General features: G+C 42.5%; 1 protein-coding gene across 6 annotated transcripts; it reads right to left on the reverse strand.

The window, feature by feature from the left end:
- Positions 1-1,609: 1,609 nt before the first annotated feature.
- On the reverse strand, positions 1,610-25,388 carry ccdc157 (coiled-coil domain containing 157). 6 transcript variants are annotated; one of them, XM_061986134.2, is made up of 10 exons: positions 25,085-25,387; positions 14,922-15,072; positions 14,178-14,841; positions 14,037-14,114; positions 10,324-10,493; positions 10,074-10,250; positions 9,101-9,269; positions 8,827-8,966; positions 8,678-8,742; positions 1,610-2,400 (listed from the first exon to the last, which is right to left on the reverse strand). In XM_061986134.2, exons 1-10 carry the CDS (start codon positions 25,324-25,326, stop codon positions 2,172-2,174), a joined length of 2,085 nt encoding a protein of 694 aa, XP_061842118.1. In that variant the 5' UTR covers positions 25,327-25,387; the 3' UTR covers positions 1,610-2,171. The 6 variants fall into 6 exon arrangements, with proteins under 6 accessions (XP_061842118.1, XP_061842117.1, XP_072770436.1 ...); XM_061986133.2 differs by having other exon boundaries at positions 1,610-2,403; positions 25,085-25,386; XM_061986137.1 differs by lacking the exon at positions 8,678-8,742 and having other exon boundaries at positions 2,208-2,400.
- Positions 25,389-25,392: the final 4 nt, after the last annotated feature.

A 25,392-nucleotide genomic window follows, 5' to 3' on the forward strand; every position in this document is an offset into this window, starting at 1 on the left:
GGGATCACACTCCTCAGCCTTCCCGGTAAGGTTTATTTAAGTGTGCTGGAGAGGAGGCTACGTCGGATAGTTGAACCTCGGATTCAGGAGGAACTGTGGTTTTTGTCTTGGTCGTGGAACTGTGGACCAGCTCTATACTCTCGGCAGGGTCCTTGAGGGTGCATGGGAGTTTGCCGAACTAGTCTACATGTGTTTTGTGGACTTGGAGAAGGTATTCGACAGTGTCCCTCGGGAAGTCCTGTGGGGAGTGCTCAGAGAGTATGGGGTATCAGACTGTCTGATTGTGGCGGTCCGCTCCCTGTACGATCAGTGTCAGAGCTTGGGCCGCATTGCCGGCAGTAAATCGGACACGTTTCCAGTGAGGGTTGGACTCCGCCAAGGCTGCCCTTTGTCACCGATTCTGTTCATAACTTTTATGGACAGAATTTCTAGGCGCAGTCAAGGCGTTGAGGGGATCTGGTTTGGTGGCTGCAGGATTAGGTCTCTGCTTTTTGCAGATAATGTGGTCCTGATGGCTTCATCTGGCCAGGATCTTCAGCTCTCACTGGATCGGTTCGCAGCTGAGTGTGAAGCGACTTGGGTGAGAATCAGCACCTCCAAATCCGAGTCCATGGTTCTCGCCCGGAAAAGGATGGAGTGCCATGCGGAGGAGACCCTGCCCCAAGTGGAGGAGTTCAAGTACCTCGGAGTCTTGTTCATGAGTGAGGGAAGAGTGGATCGTAAGATCGACAGGCGGATCGGTGCGGCGTCTTCAGTAATACGGACGCTGTATCGATCCGTTGTGGTGAAGAAGGAGCTGAGCCGGAAGGCAAAGCTCTCAATTTACCGGTCGATCTACGTTCCCATCCTCACCTATGGTCATGAGCTTTGGGTTATGACCGAAAGGACAAGATCACGGGTACAAGCGGCTGAAATGAGTTTCCTCCGCCGGGTGGCAGGGCTCTCCCTTAGAGATAGGGTGAGAAGCTCTGTCATCCGGGGGGAGCTCAAAGTAAAGCCGCTGCTCCTCCACATCGAGAGGAGCCAGATGAGGTGGTTCGGGCATCTGGTCAGGATGCCACCCGAACGCCTCCCTCGGGAGGTGTTTAGGGCACGTCCGACCGGTAGGAGGCCACGGGGAAGACCCAGGACACGTTGGGAAGACTATGTCTCCCGGCTGGCCTGGGAACGCCTCGGGATCCCTTGGGAAGAGCTGGACGAAGTGGCTGGGGAGAGGGAAGTCTGGGCTTCCCTGCTTAAACTGCTGCCCCCGCGACCCGACCTCGGATAAGCGGACGAAGATGGATGGATGTTTCTGCACCTGCGGTTCCCACACAAGGTTGCAACATTGTTTGTCAACACTGTCTGCTCTCATTTTCTCGCACATTTGACCCTCTGATGTTCTGTGTACCTACACTCTGTCCTCCTTCTGTCTAGGCCTGCTGTGTGTGTCCGTGTGTGTGTGTGTGTGTGTGGTACATTGAACATCAATTTCCACACTTCTATTAGCCCCGGGTCCAGTGGACCCGGACATCTTATATGTAATAGAAATGTGTATGGTGTGTGGTCATTAAATATGTATTCTGATGTATGTTCTTCCCAGAAAATGAGCCAAAGTCAGAGTCTCAGTTTGAAAAATTTATTAATTGTATCATTTTTCTTTTAATAAAAAATGAAAAGGGTCCCACAGACCCGAACACCACGCAAGGGTTAAATGCCATGATTCAAACAACAGCGCTCATACAGTATGTGCCCAAGCCTGCCTGTCATGGACGTGGACCCCGACTTAAACAAGTTGAAAAACTTATTGGGGTGTTACCATTTAGTGGTCAATTGTACGGAATATGTACTGTACTGTGCAATCTACTTATAAAAGTTTCAATCAATCAATCAATCAATCAGTCATTCAGTGTCATACAAACCACCAGTTTAACCAACATGTGATGTGGGAAAAAGGGGTACTAATAGCAAATATAATAAATTCTAAACATTTTAAGGAGCAGTAAAATAGAATCTTAATAACAAGAGCAACAATTATCGCTAGGTAGTTTACATATTACATTTTATATTTACAGATGATGTAATAAAAACACACAATTTGAGAGGCTTCACATATACAGTAGCTGTGCTCAATAGTATACTACAGATCTTCTGCCTGTTTTATCCAAAGCGAGCCACTTTCTTGCCACTTATCACTTCAAAAAGATCCTTTTTTTCTTCTGTTTCACGCTCCTCGTTAGAGGTGAATAAGAGGTCTTGTGCGTCGCAGCAGTAGAACTGATGCTTAGGTGGAGGTTTTGAAGGGTGACACAAGAGGGGGATACGTGATCTGCTGCATGAGTCGACTCCCAACCGTGACGGCCTTTGGCTTTGGCCCCTTTGTCACCGTATCCCCACCATGAAGCACTGCTGGTCTGCCTGCTGCTGAAAATAAAACAACACCAGAAATGATCAATAATTTATTAACCTTTGCAAGTTTGACGACACACACTTACTCTTAGGCTCCAAAAGGGGTCCGCTCATAGAAGTGTCATGAGTCAGCAATACATTCATTTTATTTTTTACTCTCAACACTTGAAATGTTTGTCTAGATTACAGTTGGTACAAAATGTGGCTGCTAGACTTTTGACAAGAACAAGAAAGTTTGATCATATTACGCCTATACTGGCTCACCTGCACTGGCTTCCTGTGCACTTAAGATGTGACTTTAGGGTTTTACGACTTACGTATAAAGTACTAAACGGTCTAGCTATCTTGCTGATTGTATTGTACCAAAGGTCTCGGACAGAAATCTGCGTTCTAAGAACTCCGGCTTACTAGTGATTCCCAGAGCCCCAAAAAAGTATGTGGGCACTAAAGCGTTTTCTATTCGGGCTCCAGTACTCTGGAATGCCCTACCAGTAAGAGTTAAAAATGCTACCGCAGTAGAAGCATTTCAGTCCCATCTTAAAACTCATTTGTATATGGGGATATTGTTGTGGCTTGTGCAGCCTTTTGAGACATTTGTAATTAAGGGCTATATAAGTCCTTAAGGCTCTGGATGCTGTGGGGCTGTCTTGGTTGACAAGACTCTGCAGCATTGCGTGGACATCGGGGGCGGTGCCTCTGGATTGGCAGACCGGGGTGGTGGTTCCTCTCTTTAAGAAGGGGAACCGGAGGGTGTGTTCTAACTATCGTGGGATCACACTCCTCAGCCTTCCCGGTAAGGTCTATTCAGGTGTACTGGAGAGGAGGCTACGCCGGATAGTCGAACCTCGGATTCAGGAGGAACTGTGGTTTTTGTCCTGGTCGTGGAACTGTGGACCAGCTCTATACTCTCGGCAGGGTCCTTGAGGGTGCATGGGAGTTTGCCCAACCAGTCTACATGTGCTTTGTGGACTTGGAGAAGGCATTCGACCGTGTCCCTCGGGAAGTCCTGTGGGGAGTGCTCAGAGAGTATGGGGTATCGGACTGTCTGATTTTGGCGGTCCGCTCCCTGTTCTATCAGTGTCAGAGCTTGGTCCGCATTGCCGGCAGTAAGTCGGACACGTTTCCAGTGAGGGTTGGACTCCGCCAAGGCTGCCCTTTGTCACCGATTCTGTTCATAACGTTTATGGACAGAATTTCTAGGCGCAGTCAAGGCGTTGAGGGGATCTGGTTTGGTGGCTGCAGGATTAGGTCTCTGCTTTTTGCAGATGATGTGGTCCTGATGGCTTCATCTGGCCAGGATCTTCAGCTCTCGCTGGATCGGTTCGCAGCCGAGTGTGAAGCGACTGGGATGAGAATCAGCACCTCCAAGTCCGAGTCCATGGTTCTCGCCCGGAAAAGGGTGGAGTGCCATCTCCGGGTTGGGGAGGAGACTCTGCCCCAAGTGGAGGAGTTCAAGTACCTCGGAGTCTTGTTCACGAGTGAGGGAAGATTGGATCGTGAGATCGACAGGCAGATCGGTGCGGCGTCTTCAGTAATGCGGACGCTGTATCGATCCGTTGTGGTGAAGAAGGAGCTGAGCCGGAAGGCAAAGCTCTCAATTTACCGGTCGATCTACGTTCCCATCCTCACCTATGGTCATGAGCTTTGGGTTATGACCGAAAGGACAAGATCACGGGTACAAGCGGCCGAAATGAGTTTCCTCCGCCGGGTGGCAGGGCTCTCCCTTAGAGATAGGGTGAGAAGCTCTGTCATCCGGGGGGAGCTCAAAGTAAAGCCGCTGCTCCTTCACATCGAGAGGAGCCAGATGAGGTGGTTCGGGCATCTGGTCAGGATGCCACCCGATCGCCTCCCTCGGGAGGTGTTTAGGGCACGTCCGACCGGTAGGAGGCCACGGGGAAGACCCAGGACACGTTGGGAAGACTATGTCTCCCGGCTGGCCTGGGAACGCCTCGGGATCCCCCGGGAAGAGCTGGACGAAGTGGCTGGGGAGAGGGAAGTCTAGGCTTCCCTGCTTAGGCTGCTGCCCCCGCGACCCGACCTCGGATAAGCGGAAGAAGATGGATGGATGGATGGATGAATGGCTATATAAGTAAACTTTGATTCATTGATTGAATGAACATCTTTATCAATCAATCAATCAATCCATGTTTATTTATATAGCCCTAAATCACAAGTGTCTCAAAGGGCTGCACAAGCCACACCGACATCCTCGTTTCAGAGCCCACATAAGGGCAAGGAAAAACTCACAACCCAGTGGGATGTCAATATGAATGACTATGAGAAACCTTGGAGAGGACCCTCTAGGGGAGACCGGATGCAATGGATGTCGAGTGGGTCTAGCATAATATTGTGAAAGTCCAGTCCAGTCCTTTACACCCACTCAGTGGCCTAGTGGTTAGAGCAGGCCTGGGCAATTATTTTGACTCGGGGGGGCCAAATTTAGAGAAAAAAATGTGTCTGTGGGCTGGTATATCTGATTTTTAGGAACACTAATACAAAACCTCACAATAATGTCTGATTGAATGCTAAAAATGTTAAGACCGCCTTAAAAAAATGGAAAGGAATTTTACGTTTTTCTTACTAAATGAGACACCCAGAATGTACATGAAAATAAAGAATGTGGGATTTACAATATTAACTATGACCGACAAAACACTGAATCCTGACGACATATGAACGTCACTCATGCTCTTGATCGACATATTTTACAATCAAGAGAAACGCAACAAAAATGCAACAAACACAGCGAAATATGAAAAAAACACACCTACAATCTGATATAGCTGATATATCACTAAGCTTTAAAAACTTAGCTGTAAAAATCTACTTTCGCGTCTGTCCCTGACACCCGCATTTCAGGTTGGCCACTCTGGAATCACTCTGTGGAAACGCTCCCCACCCACAGTGCTTGGTGCCTCGTCTGAGCTGCTGTGACTTAGATTACCATAGTAACTAATTAGATGACCATAGTAACTAGTATATCATGCAAAAACGCAGATTCCAACCATTGAAATACTTTGTATAGTTCAAGACTTACGGTCATTAGAAAACATCACTGCACATCATAATGGCAGCTACACTTTCCATCTTAAACATCGAAAAAAAATATTTGGAAATGTCCGGCGGGCCAGATTGAAAAGTTCAACGGGCCGCATGTGGCCCCCGGGCCTTAATTTGCCCAGGTCTGGGTTAGAGTGTCCGCCCTGAGATCGGTAGGTTGTGAGTTCAAACCCCGGCCGAGTCATACCAAAGACTATAAAAATGGGACCCATTACCTCCCTGCTTGGCACTCAGCATCAAGGGTTGAAATTGGGGGTTAAATCACCAAAAATGATTCCCGGGCGCGGACACCGCTGCTGCCCACTACTCCCCTCACCTCCCGGGGGGTGATCAAGGGTGATGGGTCAAATGCAGAGAATAATTCCGCCACACCTAGTGTGTGTGTGTGACAATAATTGGTACTTTAACTTTAAATCTATCTATTAATATAATGTTTTTATAAGGTTTTTTATGTTTTATGGACTTTTTGTCAAAAATCACAACCGTTTTTAATATAGGTCAAATGTAAAATATGTAACAGTTAAAAAAATAGGAATATTTGAGGTTGGGTAATTACAGCCTAGAATTGGTCAATAATTTATGACATTGATTTTGATAGAGATGACAAGTAGACAAAAAAAGATTAGACACTAGACCAGGGGTCGGCAACCCGTGGCTCCGGAGCCGCATGCGGCTCTTTGATCACTCTGATGCGGCTCAGCTGCATACTTGCCGATCCCCCCGATTTTTCCGGGAGGTTTCCGGATTTCAGTGCCTCTCCCGGAAATCTCCCGGGGCAAACATTCTCCCATTTTCACCAGGACAACAATATTGAGGGCGTGCCGTGATGGCACTGCCTTTCACGTCCTGCTATCTGCGTGCCGGCCCAGTCACATGTTGTATGCGGCCTCTGCTTACACACGTAAGTGACTGCAAGGCATACTTGGTCAACAGCCATACAGGTTACACTGAGGGTTGTGATATAAACAACTTTAACACTCTTACTAATATGCGCCACACTGTGAACCCACACCAAACAAGAATGACAAACACATTTCGGGAGAACAGCCGCACTGTAACACAACATAAACACAACAGAACAAATACACAGAATCCGATGCAGCCATAACTCTTCCGGTCTACATTATACACCCCCGCTACCACCAAACCCCGCCCTCCCCCCAACCCCGCCCACCTCAACCGACGCACGGAGGGAGGGAGGGGGGGAGGGGGGGTGGTAGCGGGGGTGTATAATGTAGCCCGGAAGAGTTATGGATGCATGGGATTCTGGGTATTTGTTCTGTTGTGTTTATGTTGTGTTACGGTGCGGATGTTCTCCCGAAATATGTTTGTCATTCTTGTTTGGTGTGGGTTCACAGTGTGGCGCATATTAGTAAGAGTGTTAAAGTTGTTCAAACGGGCACCCTCAGTGTGACCTGTATGGCTGTTGAACAAGTATGCCTTGCAGTCACTTAAGTGTGTCTGCTGAAGCCGCATACAACATGTGACTGGGCTGGCAAGCTGTTTGTACAGGTTGTAGAGGGCGCTAAAGGCAGTGCCATCATAACATGTCCTTATTATTGTTGTTTGGGTGAAAATCAGCAGACATTCGAGAGAATAGTTGCTCTGAAATTCGGGCGTTGCCCGGAAAAATTGGGAGGGTTGGCAAGTGTGATGCTGCCAAGCGGCATTCATATAAAACTTGCGGGCCGCACTAACATTACATTTTCATATTAAGGTGTAGGCCGTGTGTCTGAGACCCCTGGTTTATACATAGCACAAAGCAAAAAAAAAACGTTGTATGCAGTGTTATTTCATTTTAAATTTGAAAAGAGTTTTATGGCTCCCATTGTTTTCTTTATTTTGTGAAACGGGTCAAAATGGCTCTTTGAGTGGTAAAGGTTGCCGACCCCTGCACTAGACAAACAACATTCACACTTACATTCACACACTAGAGTCCAATTTAGTGTTGCCAATCAGCCTATCCCAGGGGTAGGGAACCTATGGCTCTCGAGCCAGATGTGGCTCTTTTGATGACTGCATCTGGCTCTCAGATCAATCTTAGCTGACATTGCTTAACACGATAAGTAATGAATAATTCCGCTGGTAATCACAGTGTTAAAAATAACGTTCAAAATATAAAACATTCTCATGCATTTTAATCCATCTATCCGTTTTGAAGTATTGAAGTATTTTATTTATTATTGGTTAGCTTCAGAAAAACAGTGTTACTAAAAAGAATAAGAGACTTATTATACTCTAAAAATGTTGGTCTTACTTAAAAATGCACGCATTTAGTTGTATTCAGTGTTAAAAAATATTATATGGCTCTCACGGAAATACATTTTAAAATATTTGGCTTTCATGGCTCTCTCAGCCAAAAAGGTTCCCGACCTCTGGCCTATCCCAACTGCCTGAAATCATTTGCATTGCATTTCAGCAGTTCAACTCATTTACGCTTATCAAAGCTCTGAGAACTATGCTCGTGGTTTTCTGGTGCCATCTAGTGGTTAAGGGGCGCAATTACATCAAAACAATATTCTTTATTCTTGTGTTTCAATCAGCAAAAATTAGATTCATCCAGATTTAATGGAAAAAATATTAATATACCAGGATTACAGTCAGTTAAAAAAGGGGGATCCCCAACCTTTTTGTAACTGCGGACCGGTCAACGCTTGAAAATGTTGTCAGAAAAAAATACAATCATGTGTGCTTACGGACTGTATTCCTGCAGACTGTATTGATGTATAATGTAGGAACCATAATATTAATAACAGAAAGAAACAACCCTTTTGTGCGAATGAGTGTGAATGAGTGTCAATGGGGCAGGGAGGTTTTTTGGGTTGGTGCACTAATTGTAAGTGTACCTTGTGCTTTTTCTGTTGATTTAATAAAAAATAAAAAATAAATTAATAATTTGATTTTTTGTTATTTTATTTTTTTATTTCTTGTGCGGCCCGGTACCAATCGATCCACGGCCCGGTGGTTGGGGACCACTGAGTTAAAAAATGGGAGTCAATCGGGCCCAAAGAGTTCTCAAGAGAAAGTGTGAATACTTTATGTTTATATTCTATTCTAACAACTTTGCAATCAAAAACGCAATGCAATTTTATTTTTTTTTAAAGACCTCTCACAATCATATCACAAAAGGAACGATGTAATTCCCATTTCGGGCCCTAGGATGCACAAGGGTTAACACTCAGCATAGAACAAAATGGAGAATTACTCGAGTGAATAACGTGACACTCACAATGGATTTCTTTGCATCAGTAGCTGTTTTTCTACCGCCGTGCTTCCTGAAGAGAGGCTACACGTCTACGAGGCCACAAACAAAACATTGTTTAGGGCCACACAAAAGAAAAGTCTGGGGCCTGAGTACGCCCCTGGCCTTAACTATACCTTAACAGCATTATGTTGCGCTGCCTCCTTCAATTTCACCAGGCTGCTGTTAAGGGTGGTGTTCTCCTTCTCGAGGACTCGAATGCGCATGCAGTTGGCTTGTAACTGTTGCTCCATATCCAAAAGCACGCTCCCTGTACCTGAAAAACAATCACATGACATCATACAACCAAGCCAAAAAAAGATTATTTATAAGATTAACACTCTACCTTTCCCGACTAGAGATCATCGCCCTATAAATTCCAAAAACTGAATAATGAAGATAAGTGCATACTCTGTGGTTGGGTGTGAGCGAGGGGGCTGAGGTCAGGGAACGCCACCAGCAACCTTTCTCTCTCTGTACAGGATTTCACACGTTCTTTGAGGTCAGTCACTGTGGTCTTGAACTCGTCCAAGTGTGTTTCTAGTGCCTGCTTCTCATGTTGGAGCTGTGAACTAATATCCTGAAAAGAGAGGACATCGATCACCACATATTCAAATTAGGTCAAACAGAGGGGTTGAGGGTGGTCTTTAAAATATACCTGGCTTCTGCACCCAAGGTTGAGCTTATAAAATTACAAACAGCTCAAAATAGGGCAGCTAGACTTACTCTTGATTGTTCTTATAGATCCGAGTGTGGACCGTATGCATTCTTGTCTTGGATGGCTGAAGGTTATTCATAGATTATCCAGCAGTTTATTATTTATTCGAAACATTATTCATTACAAGTACCCTACAGCTCTTTTTAAGCAGATTGGTTATAATGCTGATGTTCACCACTAGAGTACCAGAGCTTCAACTCTAGGTCTGTTTGCATTACCACGACCAAGAACTGTTGTGTACAGAGGCATTTCATTATGGAATACTCTTCATTTAAATATTAGGACTATTCCCAGTAAAAAAAAAAAAAGCATTTAAGAAACATGTAAAGTCACTTTTTAGACTTAAGAGTTAATCTTTCATGTCATCAGTTTGAGTACTTTTTATTTTTTTTCTCTTTCCCTTTTTCCATTCTTTTATTGTAACTGGATTTGCGTATGTTCTGTAACTGGATCTGTGTACTGTTATTTTTTTGTATTATTTTGAGAATTTTCTTTTCCTTTTTCCTTTCTTCTATTTGTAACTGGATTTGTGTATGTTTTGTAACTGGATCTGTGTATTACTATTTTACTTTGAACTTTTGAAAAGGACCCCAGAAAGACTAGCCTGGCGTTTGTGCGTCGGCTGATGGGGATCCTCAATAAACAATAAACAACAATAAACAATACCTGAAGTGAAGTGATTTGCACTCGTAGTCGTTTGTTATCCTCTGACATCTGTTGAAGTTGATCGCAGAGGTCGATCTCACTTTCCTCCCTCTGTCCCAACCGCCTGTGCAGATCCTCGCACTCGTCATCGAGAGCATAAACTCTCTGCAGCAAAGACTTTTGCTTTGTTTGCATTGACTGTGAGCACAAACATAAACCGATTTTCAACTCTACTGGTCAGACCATGAAATTCTGCGGATGAGTGACTGACCTCCTGATGATGACACGCACTGTGGTATTTGGCCATCTCTTTTTCCAGGAGTAGTTCAGACTCAGACATTTGACTTTCTAACTGTTGGATCCTCTCTTGTAGTTTTGAACATACCTCTTTTTCTATGTGTAACGTCTCCAGTTTCTCCTGTAGAGCATTTCGCTCAACCTCTGGAAAGAAGAAGCAATTACTGAATCATGTTCTGATTAAAGGACACATACCGCCCAAGTGTCTGAAATTTCACTAAAAAGTTCTCTTTGCTCTTGAAAATGAATCTGGCAGTCTTGTATCCATCCATCCATCCATTTTCTACCGCTTTGGCAGTCATTTCCCATAACAGCAGTTTTTTGGAGTAAGGAGTAGGAACACCCTCTTTCCATTGCCAGACTTGATATGTCGCCCCGTCTTGGTGTGACGTCATCTACAGAACTGGAGCCCATTTCGCCGCATGCACAGTGTAGATAAAGAAATATACAGCTACCGGTATTGTTTTGATCACCTAATTGTATATTTTGGTCAGCCTGGTCCATGGTTACTTCTAAACTGATATGGTTAACATTATCTGCAAGAAAATAAACTTAAAAGAATTGTCAAAACCGGGCTTCCCTGCTCTTCCATAGACACCATAGTTTGTTTTCCTCATATTCTTTCGACATTTCCTCAAGCATCTTGAGGAAAACATCAGTCGAAGAAGACGCAAACTAGAATACTAGCGTTTTACTGTCTTTTTCTCTCACTTTAGCGTGCCATGTCTGCTCTTCTGTCTCTGTTTTTCCACAGGTTCTGACTAGGGTTGTACCGGTATTAGTATAGTATCGCGATACTAATGAATCATATTCGGTACTATACCGCCTCTGAAACGTAACGCCATTGGTGGATCTACACCTGACATCCACTGTAATGATACCAAGTATAGTAGCGTATCTAGTCGATACTACTATAATTATGTTGATATTCTTTCGTTTAAAAAAAAATTATATTTATAAACTCAAGAAATATGTCCCTGGACACATGAGGACTTTGAATATGACCAATGTATGATCCTGTAACGACTTGGTATCGGATTGATACCCAAATTTGTGGTATCATCCAAAACTAGTGTAGGTATCAAACAACAGAAGAATAACTGATTATTACATTTTAACAGAAGTGTAGATATAACATGTTAAAAGAGAAAGTAAACACATATTAACAGTAAATGAACAAATAAATTAATAATTCATGTTTACAGTTTGTTCCTCATAATGTTGACAAAATAATAGAATGGAAAATTACACAATATGTTACTGCATACGTCAGCAGACTAAATTAGGAGTCTTTGTTTGCTTACTTACTAATAAAAGACAAGTTGTCTTGTATGTTCACTATTTTATTTAAGGACAAACTTGCAATAAGAAACATATGTTTAATGTACCCTATGATTTTTTGTTGAAATAAAGCCAATAATGCAATTTTTTGTGGTCCCCTTTATTTAGAAAAGTACCGAAAAGTATCGAAATAATTTTGGTACCGGTACCAAATTATTGGTTTCGGGACAACACTAGTTCTGACTCAGTCTTTCTCCCCTCAAAAATGCTGCTGTTTTTCTGGATCGCATTTGACTAGAGTCTGTTAAAAAAAAAATTCAGCCTAACTCCGACCAAAACCTTTCTTCTTCTCGGTCCGAACCATTAACATGGACGCTGCTTAATTACACTCTTCTTGCTTGGTCCGTCCCAGTTTTGACTGGAGATGTCCAAGTCCGAGTCCATGGTCCTCGCCCGGTAAAGGGTGGAGTGCCATCTCCGAGTTGGGGAATAGATCTTGTCCCATGTGGAGGAGTTCAAGTACCTTGGAGTCTTGTTCACGAGTGAGGGAAGAGTGGATCGAGAGATCGACAGGCAGATCGGTGCGGCGTCTTCAGTAATGCGGACGCTGTATCGATCCGTTGTGGTGAAGAAGGAGCTGAGCTGGAAGGCAAAGCTCTCAATTTACTGGTCGATCTACGTTCCTATCCTCACCTATGGTCATGAGCTTTGGGTTATGACCGAAAGGACAAGATCACGGGTACAAGCGGCCGAAATTAGTTTCCTCTGCCGGGTGGCGGGGCTCTCCCTTAGAGATAGGGTGAGAAGTTCTGTCATCCAGGGGTAGCTCAAAGTAAATCCTCTGCTCCTCCACATGGAGAGGAGCCAGATGAGGTGGTTCGGGCATCTGGTCAGGATGCCACCCAAACACCCCTCTAGGGAGGTGTTTAGGTCACGTCCGACCGGCAGGAGGCCACGGGGAAGACCCAGGACACGTTGGGAAGACTGGCCTGGGAACGCCTCGGGATCCCCCGAGAGGAGCTGGACGAAGTGGCTGGGGAGAGGGAAGTCTGGGCTTCTGTGCTTAGGCTGCTGCCCCCATGAATTGATTAACGTGGACCCGACTTAAACAAGTTGAAAAACGTATTCGGGTGTTACCATTTAGTGGTCAATTGTACGGAATATGTACTGTACTGTGCAATCTACTAATAAAAGTTTCAATCAATCAATCGAAAGACCCGACCTCAGATAAGCGGAAGAAAATGGATGGTTGGATGATCCATACTTTTCATGCGTCATTTGGAAATGTATGCAGGCTGACTCCTTCTTTAGTTGTATTGCTACAACCTGCAACAAAGCATCTGATAATTCCTTCAAATTCTGCGCAAAAATAACGTGAGTCGGAATGAAGATGCTACTAAAACACACACTGTAACTGTTGCCTAGATCTAACTCAATAAAAATAAGGCAACGGTTTCCAAGCACTTTTTGTTAGTTTAGTCAACTACTGGTAATTGGTATTTTGAGTAAGTAGAACTTAATAATATGCATTTCGATTTATGCAAAAAGATTAAGTTGCGTTTACAGAAAAAGCCAAGAAATTGAGTAAAATCAATGTAAAAACATCAGCATATTAAACACACAAGACTTAATTAAAATAAGTAACATTTAAATGAATAAATAATTTTTGTACTCAATTTTATTAATTTGGACCAATTTACCCTTTCTTTGTTTTGAAAATGGAAAATGCTTAAATAATAATACTTAGAATAATAATAAAAAAATCAAGACCTATCAAATTCCAACCTTTATTAAATCATTACCATATAAAAACAGTGGCAATGAGCTGGACAGTATGAACAGTCAACATCCATATTTAGTGCATAGAATGCATGACCTCAACTTTTTAAAGTGCTGTATAGAACACCTTCACAGTAGTTTTCTTTTTTTAACCGTATACATATTATTAAAACATTTTCACAAGCCATATCCAAACCGTGTCAATAAGCTGGACAGTATTAACAGTCAAGAACATCAGTATTTAGTGCATAAAAGAATGCATGACTTCAGCATCTCAAGTTTTACTTAGAACATTCACAGTACAGTTTCTTGCTAAAACAATTTAACATTAAGATTATCTGTACTTCTGCAACAATTCACAAGCAGAACACCTTCACAGTATACGCAATGTGAAATTGCCCCCAGTCTTCTGTAGGCGACGTCAGCAGGTTGATGCCCACATTTTGGAGCTAAGAGTGGGCGTTCCAAAATGTACTAAAACTTGTTAGAAAACAATCAAGGAAATCACTACTTTTTGAGGGGAAATTTTACCCGTTCACATCATTTTTAGGCCCAGAACTAGGAAATAAGTGCCAGTGTTGTCAGCATTCAAGGGGCCCCTTGAGTATCTTGTGAGGAAAAACTTACCAAGGGCTTCCAGTCCATCTTGCTGTATTGCTAATGTTTCCTCCAGACTGGACTTGCACTTATTTAGGGATGCATATTCTGAAAATAAATGATATGTAAATATTTCCTATTACATTCATTTGATGTATGATGTGATCTCACCTCTACTAAGTTGTCCATACTCCTCTGATAGCCTGTCCTCTGTTTCTTTCATGGTTGCTTGTGTTTTCTTCAACAAAAGCTCCATCTGAAGACATGCAGATTTCTGATTTTCCACTTCTTCAGTTAGTTTCTTTTGTGCACTTTCCATGTCTTGTCGCAATTTGTTTCGCTCTACGTCTGCTTCTGCCAGTTTCGTGGTAAGAGGCTTTACTGTATCCCGCACATCCTGTACATGTTTTGCGAGTCGGCGCATATCTTTAAGCTGCTCGCTAGTCCATTGGGCAACATCACCTGGTGACATTTGCCCCCCGTCTACTGTGTCCTCCACGGCAATTGAGAGTGGTTGTAAAGAAGAGGGCAGACCCTCACCTTGAAGAAGTTCGACTAATGCCTTGCCTGTCTTTCTAATAGTAGACTGAACTTGGTGACATACGGCGCAGGGAGCCGAGGGTGATTGGATAGTCTGACAACTTATATTGCAGGTGTCAACTTTGGGAGTGTGAATGACACTGGAAGGTGCCTCGTTTTCTGCCAAAAACGTGATAGAGCTCGTTGAAGACGGTGCAGAAAAGCCATGGGTGATGCTGTCGTTCCGCGAGGTTGACGATACACACTCATCACCATCCAACGTGTCGGTTTTTAACTCGTTTTTCTTGTACCTCTTCTGACAAAAGATACGGAACAAGTTATATACTGTAAGTGTCGGAAAAAAAACCTTGTTGAAGTTATAGAGAGTGTGTATACCTTCATGTTGGCAAACTCAACTAAAAGTCTCCAGTATTTTTTGACAACAAGTCCAATTGACATGCTTCCCTTCTGGTGGTGGTGTTGCTTCTTCTCAATGGTGCTCAGTTGCTCAACATACACACTAGATGCTTGGAGAAGTAGTAGTAGTCTTGTTTGGAAAGAAGAGAAAAGTGTGTTATATTGTACGTACATACCAAGGAACTCTGGGCTGGCGTGGCTCGGTTGGTTGAGCGGCCGTGCCCGCAACTTCAGGGTTTCTGGTTCGATACCCGCTTCCGCCATCTGAGTCACAGCTGTTGTGTCCTTGGGCAAAATACTTTACCCACCTGCTCACAGTGCCACCCACACTTGTTAAAATGTAACTTAGATAATGGGTTTCACTAAGTAAAGCGCTTTGAGTCACCAGGGTGGCTTGAGCCCACTCAAAATAAGGAATGGTTTTTAGTGAACGATCAGTCAAGACATTGCGAAGGGGTAGGATTAAATATAAGCTTTGCTTCTTCCTACTTCAGTATCAAAAAATTTAAATGTATTATGTTTGCAGATGATACAAATGTGTATTGTTCAGGAGAAGACTTGAAGGAAGTGTTGAGGATAATAGAGGTTGAGTTGCTTCAGCTAAAAAAATGGTTTGATATTAATAAATTATCATTAAATGATAAGAAAACTAAATGTATGGTGTTTAGTTGTGCAAGGACAAACTGTGAAGCAAAATTTTAATTAAATCAAGTGGAAATTGATAGAGTATATGAATAATATGGGAATAATAATTGGTCATAAATTATGTTGGAAACAGCAGATTGAATATATAAAGGGAAAAATATCAAAATCCATTGCTATTCTTTATAAAGTAAGACACATGCTGAATATGAAATGTCTGCATAGGTTATTTTATTATTTTATTTTTCCATATCTAACATATTGTGTTGAAGTTTGGGGAAACAAACATAGACCCAATAATTAAACTTCAAAAAAGGGTAATTAGAATAATACACAAAGCGTGCTACTATGAACATACCAATCCATTATTCATAAGTTCTAATGTGTTAAAATTTACAGATATTGTGTTTTTAAAAACAATGGAAATTGTGTTTCGGGTAAAGAACAACAGCCTTCCTGATTTTATTCTTAGGTTATTTAAATTAAGAGGACAAAACTATAATTTACGGGGGATATTGATTTTTGAAATAGGTAAAGTAAGAACGAATATAAAATGCAAATGTATTTCAGTTTTAGGAGTTAAATGGTGGAACAAGCTCAGTGATGAGTTGAAGACATGTTCTTTGTTCAGGTTTAAGAAAGCCTTGAAAGGTGAAATAATGGACAATTATAAAATATAGCAATGATTACTTTCATCCCATTGATTTTTTGATTGTTGATGTTCCAGTGAATGTATAGGATAGGCAAAAATAAGCCTTGGCCTTCAGCCTATTCCTTTTTCGGTCATTCTTTTTATATTTGTGTGTGTATGTGTACAATTGTTCATATGTATAATCTGTGCTGTTAAATTAATCACACAAAATGCTTGATTATATGACCGAAATAAACTCATTTCATTTCATTACTACTCTTCACATATGTTGAAATGTGCAATGATAGAGGTTCCTTAATAGAACGTGTCTCAAACAACTACAGCTCGAAATATATCTTGTGGCGTATCCCGGGAATCATTACTGGGACCAAAATTGTTCTCTCTTTCTACAAACAACATTTGTAAAGTTACAAATAACTTACAATTAGTACTATTTGCAGACAAAATGACTGTGTTTTGTTCAGTAGAGATCACACAAAAGCTAATACAAATAATAACAGAAGAAATGAAGTTAAAATTATATCGAAGACTCAGAGATAGTTTGACTAAAACAGAATATCCTTCAATAATGCTACTGGGTAACAGTAGAAGAGAAAGTCAAACACAAATAGACGGAGTAAACATTGACAGGGTAAAAGTAATCAAATGTATGCATGTAATAAACGATGAGAAAATTAACTATAAACCTTGTAAAAGAAATATACAACACAAGGTGGCAAGAAATAATTCAGTATTAAATAAAAACAAAATATCTTCTTGACCAAAAATAGCTGCATATTCTCTACTGCTCTCTTGTGTTACCATATCTGAGTTACTGTGTAGAAATATGGGGAAATAATTACAAAATAATGCTTTACTCACTGACCGTGTTACAAAAGAGGTCAGTTAGAACAATACACAGTGTTCAATTTTGAGAACATACAAACCCTTTATTTATTGAATCAAAAATATTGAAATTCAATGATTTGGTGCATTTGCAAACAGACAAAATTATGCACAAAGCAAACTATAACCTGCTACCCATGAATGCACAACAATTATTCTCAATAAAAGAGAAAAATATAACCACAGAGAAAAATGTTACCTAAAAATAAATTGCATGCACACGCACAATACTTACAACCTTTGGTTGTATGTATTGTATGTGATATTACATTTTGGAATGAATTAAGCAAAGAAGTGAATATACTAATATATATGATCCATTTTAAGAAACTGTTCAAAGTGTTTACGAAGTACAAAGAAGAACAATCCTGAGAAACTTAGTGAACCTATGAGAGACAAATGTATTCATCTCATCATGTGTTTCAAATAGAGCTAAGGAAGAGAACAAACAAACCTGTTAGAAATTGCAAAGACATGGAAAAAGAGTAGGTTCAAATAAACTCTGCTTCTTTTTACTCCTTTTCGGACATGTTGTAAACTTTAAATATTTGATGTACCATATTGTAACTGTAAAGGAACCACAAATACGTCATAACCATAAGAAACCAGCATTAAATTATTTGATTCATTTTTAATTTAGAACTGTACTAACTGTGACAAGTGCATAGTTTATAATCACAAGTATCCATTACTTATAAATAATGGTCCACACTATGCCTTTTGTTGTATCAGCAATATAAATTACCCTGCTAGGCAGAAATAAACAAGCTTTCTCTAGAAATGCGAAGATATATTATACAAAAAGATGTGAAAGCAAGAAAGGGAAGGAAAACAGAGCGATAAATCCTGATAAAAATGAATGAAGCCTGTTTGAGTTTGAGTTTATTTGGAACATGCATGCATACAACATGATACGTCACAATTTCCAGTTTCTCTATTCAAAATGTTCGACAAGGAGTAGGAAGAAGCAGAGTTTATTTAAGTTACTAAAACTTTTGTTCACTTCCTGTTCTCAATGTATTCACAATATACTCCATAAGTAATAACAATAAAAAATAAATAAATAAATAAATAATTGGTAAAGTAAGTTATATTTCATATGGTGAGATGAGTAAGAATATCTTGAAAATGAATGGATGGATGAAATAAATTCAGAATGTTTATCATGGTTCTTCTTTGTACATTGTAAACACTTTAAGTTTGAAGAGTTTCTTGAAGTGGATCATATTAGTACATTGTTCGATTTCTTTGCTTATCCATAATTTAATTCCACATACTGATATACTGAAGGTCTTAAGTGTTGTACATGCGTACAAATGTTTTAAATTACATTTTTCTCTAAGATTATATTTCTCCTCTTTTGTTGAGAAGAATTGTTGTATATTCTTGGGTAGCAGATTGTAGTTTGCTTTGTGCATAATTTTAGCTGTTTGCAAATTCACTATGTCGTGGAATTTCAGTATTTTTTGATTGAATGAATAAAGGGTTTGTATGTTCTCTATATCCAACATGATGTATTATTCTAACTGATCTTTGTAACACCGTTAGTATAATAGTTTGCGGATGACTCGGCCCTGCTGGTATCCGGCAAGGACAAGTCACAGGTGGAAAAAATACTCAGTGCTGAACTCCTTAGTATTAGCTATCCATACACTTGGGTAAAACGGAATCCATCCTATTTGGGTCCCAAATCAATCTCAAGAAAGTCAATGACTTCACTATAAAAGTGGGTGACATTGTTATCACAAGGAAGGATGAGGTCACCTACCTAGGTTCCATTCTAGAGGCTAAACTTTCCTGTGATAAAATGGCAACCAAGGTAATCAAAAAGGTCAACCAACGAACGAGATTTCTCTATAGAATCTTCTCTCTGGTCAACAAAAGCACCATGAGGATTCTGGCGGGAACTCTCGTTCAACCCTTTTTCGATTACGCATGCACCTCCTGGTACCCTAGCACCTCCAAAACCCTCAAATCTAGACTCCAAACATCCCAGAACAAGCTAGTCAGGTTACTTTTAGACCTCCACCCCAGATCACACCTCACTCCTACCCACTTCTCCAAAGTGGGCTGACTCAGGGTGGAGGACAGAGTAAAACAACTTGCACTGAGCCTAGTCTATAAAATCCGCTACATGTCAAACTACTTCCTTATGACCGCCATAACCACAACACCAGGGGGAGTTCCACAAACCACGTTAAACCCAGATTCCGATCTAACAAAGATCTTAACTCATTCTCTTTCTATGCCACATCAATGTGGAATGCACTCCCAACAGGTATAAAAGAAAGGGCATCTCTATCCTCCTTCAAAACTGCACTAAAACAACACCTACAGGCAACTTCAACCCTTGACAAACACCCTCCCCCCACCACATCCCACCTCCCCGGATTGTAAATAACCAAATGTAAATAATCAAATGTATATATTTGTTCTTATGCTATCCGAACTCACTATGTTCTCTGCTCACTGTACATATCCTACCAAGTCAGACCTACACTGTTTCAATGCCCATTTCTCTGATGATGCAATTGATGATGACTGAAGTGCTGATATCAACCAAACCCTCCTCATCCCACCCCCCGGATTGTAAATAATGTAAATAATTCAATGTATATACTCTGATAATTAACTTGTGTGATGACTTTATTATGATGATAGTATATATTTGTACCATGAATTGATTACGTCATACTTGCCAACCTTGAGACCTCCGATTTCGGGAGGTGGGGGGTGGGGGGGCGTGGTTGGGGCAGGGGCATGGTTTGGGGCGTGGTTAAGAGGGGAGGAGTATATTTACAGCTAGAATTCACCAAGTCAAGTATTTCATATATATATATATATATATATATATATATATATATATATATATATATATATATATATATATATATATATATATATATATATATATATAACAATAAGAGAAATACTTGAATTTCAGTGTTCATTTATTTACACATATACACACACATAACACTCATCTACTCATTGTTGAGTTAAGGGTTGAATTGTCCGTCCTTATTCTATTCTCTGTCACTATTTTTCTAACCATGCTGAACACCCTCTCTGATGATGCATTCTGCTTCGTCTCCTTGTTGTGTGCGCAGTTGTGCACTGCACTCTCTAAAAGTCCTAGTTGTTATTGTCACATATGCATGTACAGTAGATGGCAGTATTGTCCTGTTTAAGAGTGTCACAACATTGCCGTTTACGGCAGACGAACTGCTTTACGGTAGAGGAAAACGTGACTGCTGTTGTGTGTTGTTGCCGCGCTGGGAGGACGTTAATGAAACTGCCTAACAATAAACCCACATAAGAAACCAAGAACTCGCCCTCGATCATTCTACAGTTATTTTTTTATTTTTTTTTTGTGTCCTGTCCAGCTTCTCAGGCAAATCATATAGTTGATGTAGATGCCCATATCGGCTGTTCAGATTTACTTTACAAAAGAGAAGTGTAGGATACTTCTCCTGTTGCCTTATTTGTATTTTACTTTATTAAATGTATTTATATTATCATTTAGTGCAGCCGGGCCGGAGCAGGAGGGGATAGAAAGAGAAAAAAAAAGAAGACAGAGGGGGAAATTGTGGGGACAAGAGGGGGATTAGACAGAGAGACAAAAACAACAACAGCAAACAACAACAACAACAACAATAGAGCAACATCAGCAAATATGACATGTACAAATATGATGGTAAAAGTAATAGCAAATAAGCAGTTAGCGAAAAATAAAAAATAATACAGAAATGACAATGAGCATTATTACACTACAAATGGATCAATACAAATACCAATAGAAATAGCGCTATTGATAATGAACAATACCAATAATTTACTTTTATTATCAACAATACAGTTGTTTAAATGCAACAATACATATACGTAATGATAACTTGAGATACGAAAGAATGCAGAAAAATGGAGGGGGAGAAAGAGAAGCAACCTACATTAACCTTGTAGATTGTTATAGTCACAATAGGTTAAGCTTTGTCAGTGTGCCATGTGTTACACCCAGTTTACCCTAGGGCAACAACGTTAATATATGTTTGATGAAACGTGATTATGTGCATGAGTGTAAGTATGCATATGTACTTGTATATGTACAGAATGTGTATATGTGTTTGTACAATGAATGTATATGTACAGCATGTGTATATGTGTTTGTACAGTGAATGTATATGTACAGTATGTGTATGTGTATGTTTGTATATTGAATGTGCGTGTGGATGTACGAACATTAGGTAGGTAAATATGTACTGTATTTGTGTATGTATGTGGGAGCGTAGGTACCTATGTACGTATGTGAGCATATGTGAATTTGCATGTACAATACATTCGACTCCCAGAGTGCGTGGGAGCCAGAGCACGGCCCCATCACCCCCGAGAGCCCAACCCACAAACAGGAGGCGTGGTGCCCAGGGAACCAGGGACCACCGCCCCCACGCAGCCAAGCCGGCCAGCGACAGGAACCCCAGAGCCCGACCCACCGTACCGCCCACAAGGGCCAGCAGCAGGCCGCAGACAGACGCACCCGGCAGAGGACAGGGCACGAGAAAAGCAGGGGACAGCCAGACCCCAAGCCAGCGAGAGACCACACCCCACATGGGCAGAAAGGCGAGACGCCCCGCCCGAGGGACCCAGAGACTCCCCGCAACCGGACGGGAAGACCGCCCCCGCCCCACCGGCAACCGGGCCCCCACGAGCCCACCCCCCACCCCCGGAGAGCGCGGCGAGGCCAGCCCCCGGCCACCCCACCCAAACCGGCCGCCGCAGGACCACCCAGGCACAGGGCCACGGGAACCACCCACCCCACCCGCAGGGAACCCAACGATGGAGATGGAACAACCAGCAACCGCCCCGCCGAGCCCCCCCCCCCTGAGGGAGGGGTAAAATTAAAAAATAATATTAATAAAATATATTAAAAAAATAAATAGATAAATAAATAAATTAATTAATTAATTAAAAAAAAGAATTAAAAAAAGATCACAGACATGCTGACAAACAAGGTCACTACCCCAGCAACTGGCCGACTCGCAGCACCTCGGAATACCTTGCAGCACCAAGCTACCACAATAGACGCAAGGACTAGGCCCAGCAGGCCCCAACCAAGACGGGCACCCGGAAGGGATGGACAGCGGGACCCAGGAGCTCCAGACACGCAGTTCGGATGCAGTAGCCCGAGGCATCGACCCCCGTCTGACAGGCAGGCCCAGAGCGTACCCCCAGAAATATACATACATACATACATATATACATACACATACACACATACATGTATACATACCCACACATACACATATATACATATACATACACATATGTACACATACACATATATAAACATACATACATACACACACATATACATACATATACACAGTTCGTCAGCCCCGACAGCCATCACGCGCGCGCGCTGCCACCAGTCACAACATCAGCCACACCCCTGCACCAGACCCAGCAGCCACGGGCGCCCACACCACAAACAAGCGGCAGTAGAAACAGCAGCCGCAATAACCCCAGACAGCCAGCACCAGCCAATCAAATCAAAGCGATCAAAAAAAAAACTGCGACCAGCAACCACACGCCACCAGGACCACGGAGACCAGCCGGCGCCAGCCCGCCAGTCAGCCCGAACGCCAACACGCAAACAAGAGACACCAACAACCCCCCCAACCAAAAGGCCCCCCACCCCAACCCAAACCCGCACAAACACACCACCGCCCAAACAACCGAGACACAGCATCCAGACCAGACACGGGGGCTGCGCCGCCACCACATCAAGTCACCAACAGAGACCCCACAGCGCAAGGTCGGGCCACACGGGCACGGACCCCACCCAACAGGAAGTGAGACCCGCGCGACGCCACACACAAATAAATAATAAGATTTTTTTTTTAAATAAAATAAAATAAAATAAAATAAAATAAAATAAAAATAAGTAAATAATAAAAATAAAAATAATAAATACATTAAAAATAAAAAATATATATAACAATAATAAATGAATAAAAGCCTGGCAGGCCACCAGACCGCAGTCCCCGCCGGCCGACGAGGCAATGAGGGGTGCGCCGAACCCCAAACCCCCCATGCATGTGTACAAGGCCCCCAGAGTGTCTACTGTGTAGTTAAAATTAGGAGGTCAGCCGTTACAGCCGACCTCCAGTCCCTATTGATGTGTGTACTGTAGCGTGAGTGAGATATGTATGCTTGTGGGAACTAATAATGCGATTAAAATTGGGGGACATCAAGGTCATGGTGGGTCCCAACCAAACCAAGCCCCCCAAATCCTAAGTGTCTAATATGCAGCTAAGATTGAGGGATGGACGAGCAGGGGACAAGACAGGAGGACTGGAGCCCCATTAGAGGCATCCTCAACCCCCCGCCATGCCTCCCCGCAGGACAATCCCCAAAGTCCTATATACGTGTGACTGTGTGCGCTATAAGTAGGAGGAGTAGAGGGCCCGGACAACCCCCCAGTCCACGCGGCCGACAACCAGGAACTACGGCCAGGAGGCCGCCACCCCCCGCCACAGCCCGTGACCCACACCAGACCACTTTAACGTGACGCCACGCGAGCCCTCCCCCCGCCAAACAAAGCCAGCCCCCGCCCGCCCCAACCCAACCCTGCAGAGCTCATACCGGCAACCAAACGCAGAAAAACTGCACAGCCCCCACGCCCAATGCAAACACCGCATCCCGGCCATCCACACAGCAACGTGCCCATACGAGTCCCGGCCAGTGGAAGGAGCCCCCCAACGGGGGAAGAAGCCAATGCATCCTGTCCGCCCGCCAGCCCCCAAACCAGCCGGCAAGCCAACGCCAGCCAGCCCCACAACCCCACAAGCGCACAGACACCAGCCACAGTCCCCCAACCACTCCAACCCAACACAGCGATGCCAACCGCTGGTATCACCGCAGCAACCATCACCACCACCGCCCGTCCGCAGCGTAAACACCCGCGGCCGCCGAAACCAAAACAAAAAAGCGACCGACCCCGTAAACCACAACAACGCACACCCCCGGCTACCACCGAGGCCACCAACCCACCTACCCAAACTCATCCACAGCCAGGCCAATTGAGCCACCGGACATCCACACCCATGCACACACCTACACATTCATATACACATACATACACACATACATATATGCATATACATATACATACACATACACACATATACACACGCATGCATATACATATAAACATACACATCCACACATATATACACATTAATACACCCACACACATATACATAAGCCCACATATACACAAACACATACATACACAACACACACAAAAAAATTAAAAAAAATACAAATAAAAATAAAAATAGAAAGAAAAGAAAAAAATAAAAATAAAATAAAAATAAACCCTTTAAATAAAATAAAATAAATAAAAATAAACAAGAGGCCTGGTCGCCACCGTATATGTTATTGATGTTATAGATGGCAGTATTGTCCTGTTTAAGAGTGTCACAACATTGCTGTTTACGGCAGACAAACTGCTTTACAGTAGACAACAACTGACTGCTGTTGTTGTGTGTTGTTACCGCGCTGGGAGGACGTTAATGAAACTGCCTAACAATAAACCCACATAAGAAACCAAGAACTCGCCCTCGATCATTCTACAGTTATAACGTGATTGGGCAGGCACGCTGTTCATATTGTGGGAAAGCGGACGTGAAAACAGGCTGTCGACACGTCACTCAGGTCCGCCTGAATTTCGGGAGATTTTCGGGAGAAAATTTGTCCCGGGAGGTTTTCGGGAGAGGCGCTGAATTTCGGGAGTCTCCTGGAAAATCTGGGAGGGTTGGCAAGTATGGATTACGTGGACCCCGATTTAAACAAGTTGAAAAACGTATTGGGGTGTTACCATTTAGTGGTCAATTGTGCAATCTACTAATAAAAGTTTCAATCAATCAATCAAAAATTCCCTATGTAAAAATAAATGTATTACCTGTCTATTACTAACTCCAGTAAAACGATGTGAGAATGCTGGTTAAATTCATCATCTCCGTCCATAAAGTCATACTGCTCCAACTCCAAGTCCAGATTACAGGAAAGTTTGTCCGGGAATTTCCAGGAGAAAACCCGCAACTGACCGGTTGTTGAAAAAACGTCCAAAATGGCAACTTGGAGGTCAGCAAGGTCTTTCTGTAGACTTTCTATACAGTCCCGACGACCTAAAAACTTAGACATTTTCTCGATTATTTTAAATTCCACATACAGTAGTAGCGCAGAGTGATGGCGTTGAGAGGGTTGCTT

The sequence above is a fragment of the Nerophis lumbriciformis genome, linkage group LG12, assembly GCF_033978685.3.
Source record: "Nerophis lumbriciformis linkage group LG12, RoL_Nlum_v2.1, whole genome shotgun sequence".
Lineage (NCBI taxonomy): Eukaryota > Metazoa > Chordata > Actinopteri > Syngnathiformes > Syngnathidae > Nerophis > Nerophis lumbriciformis.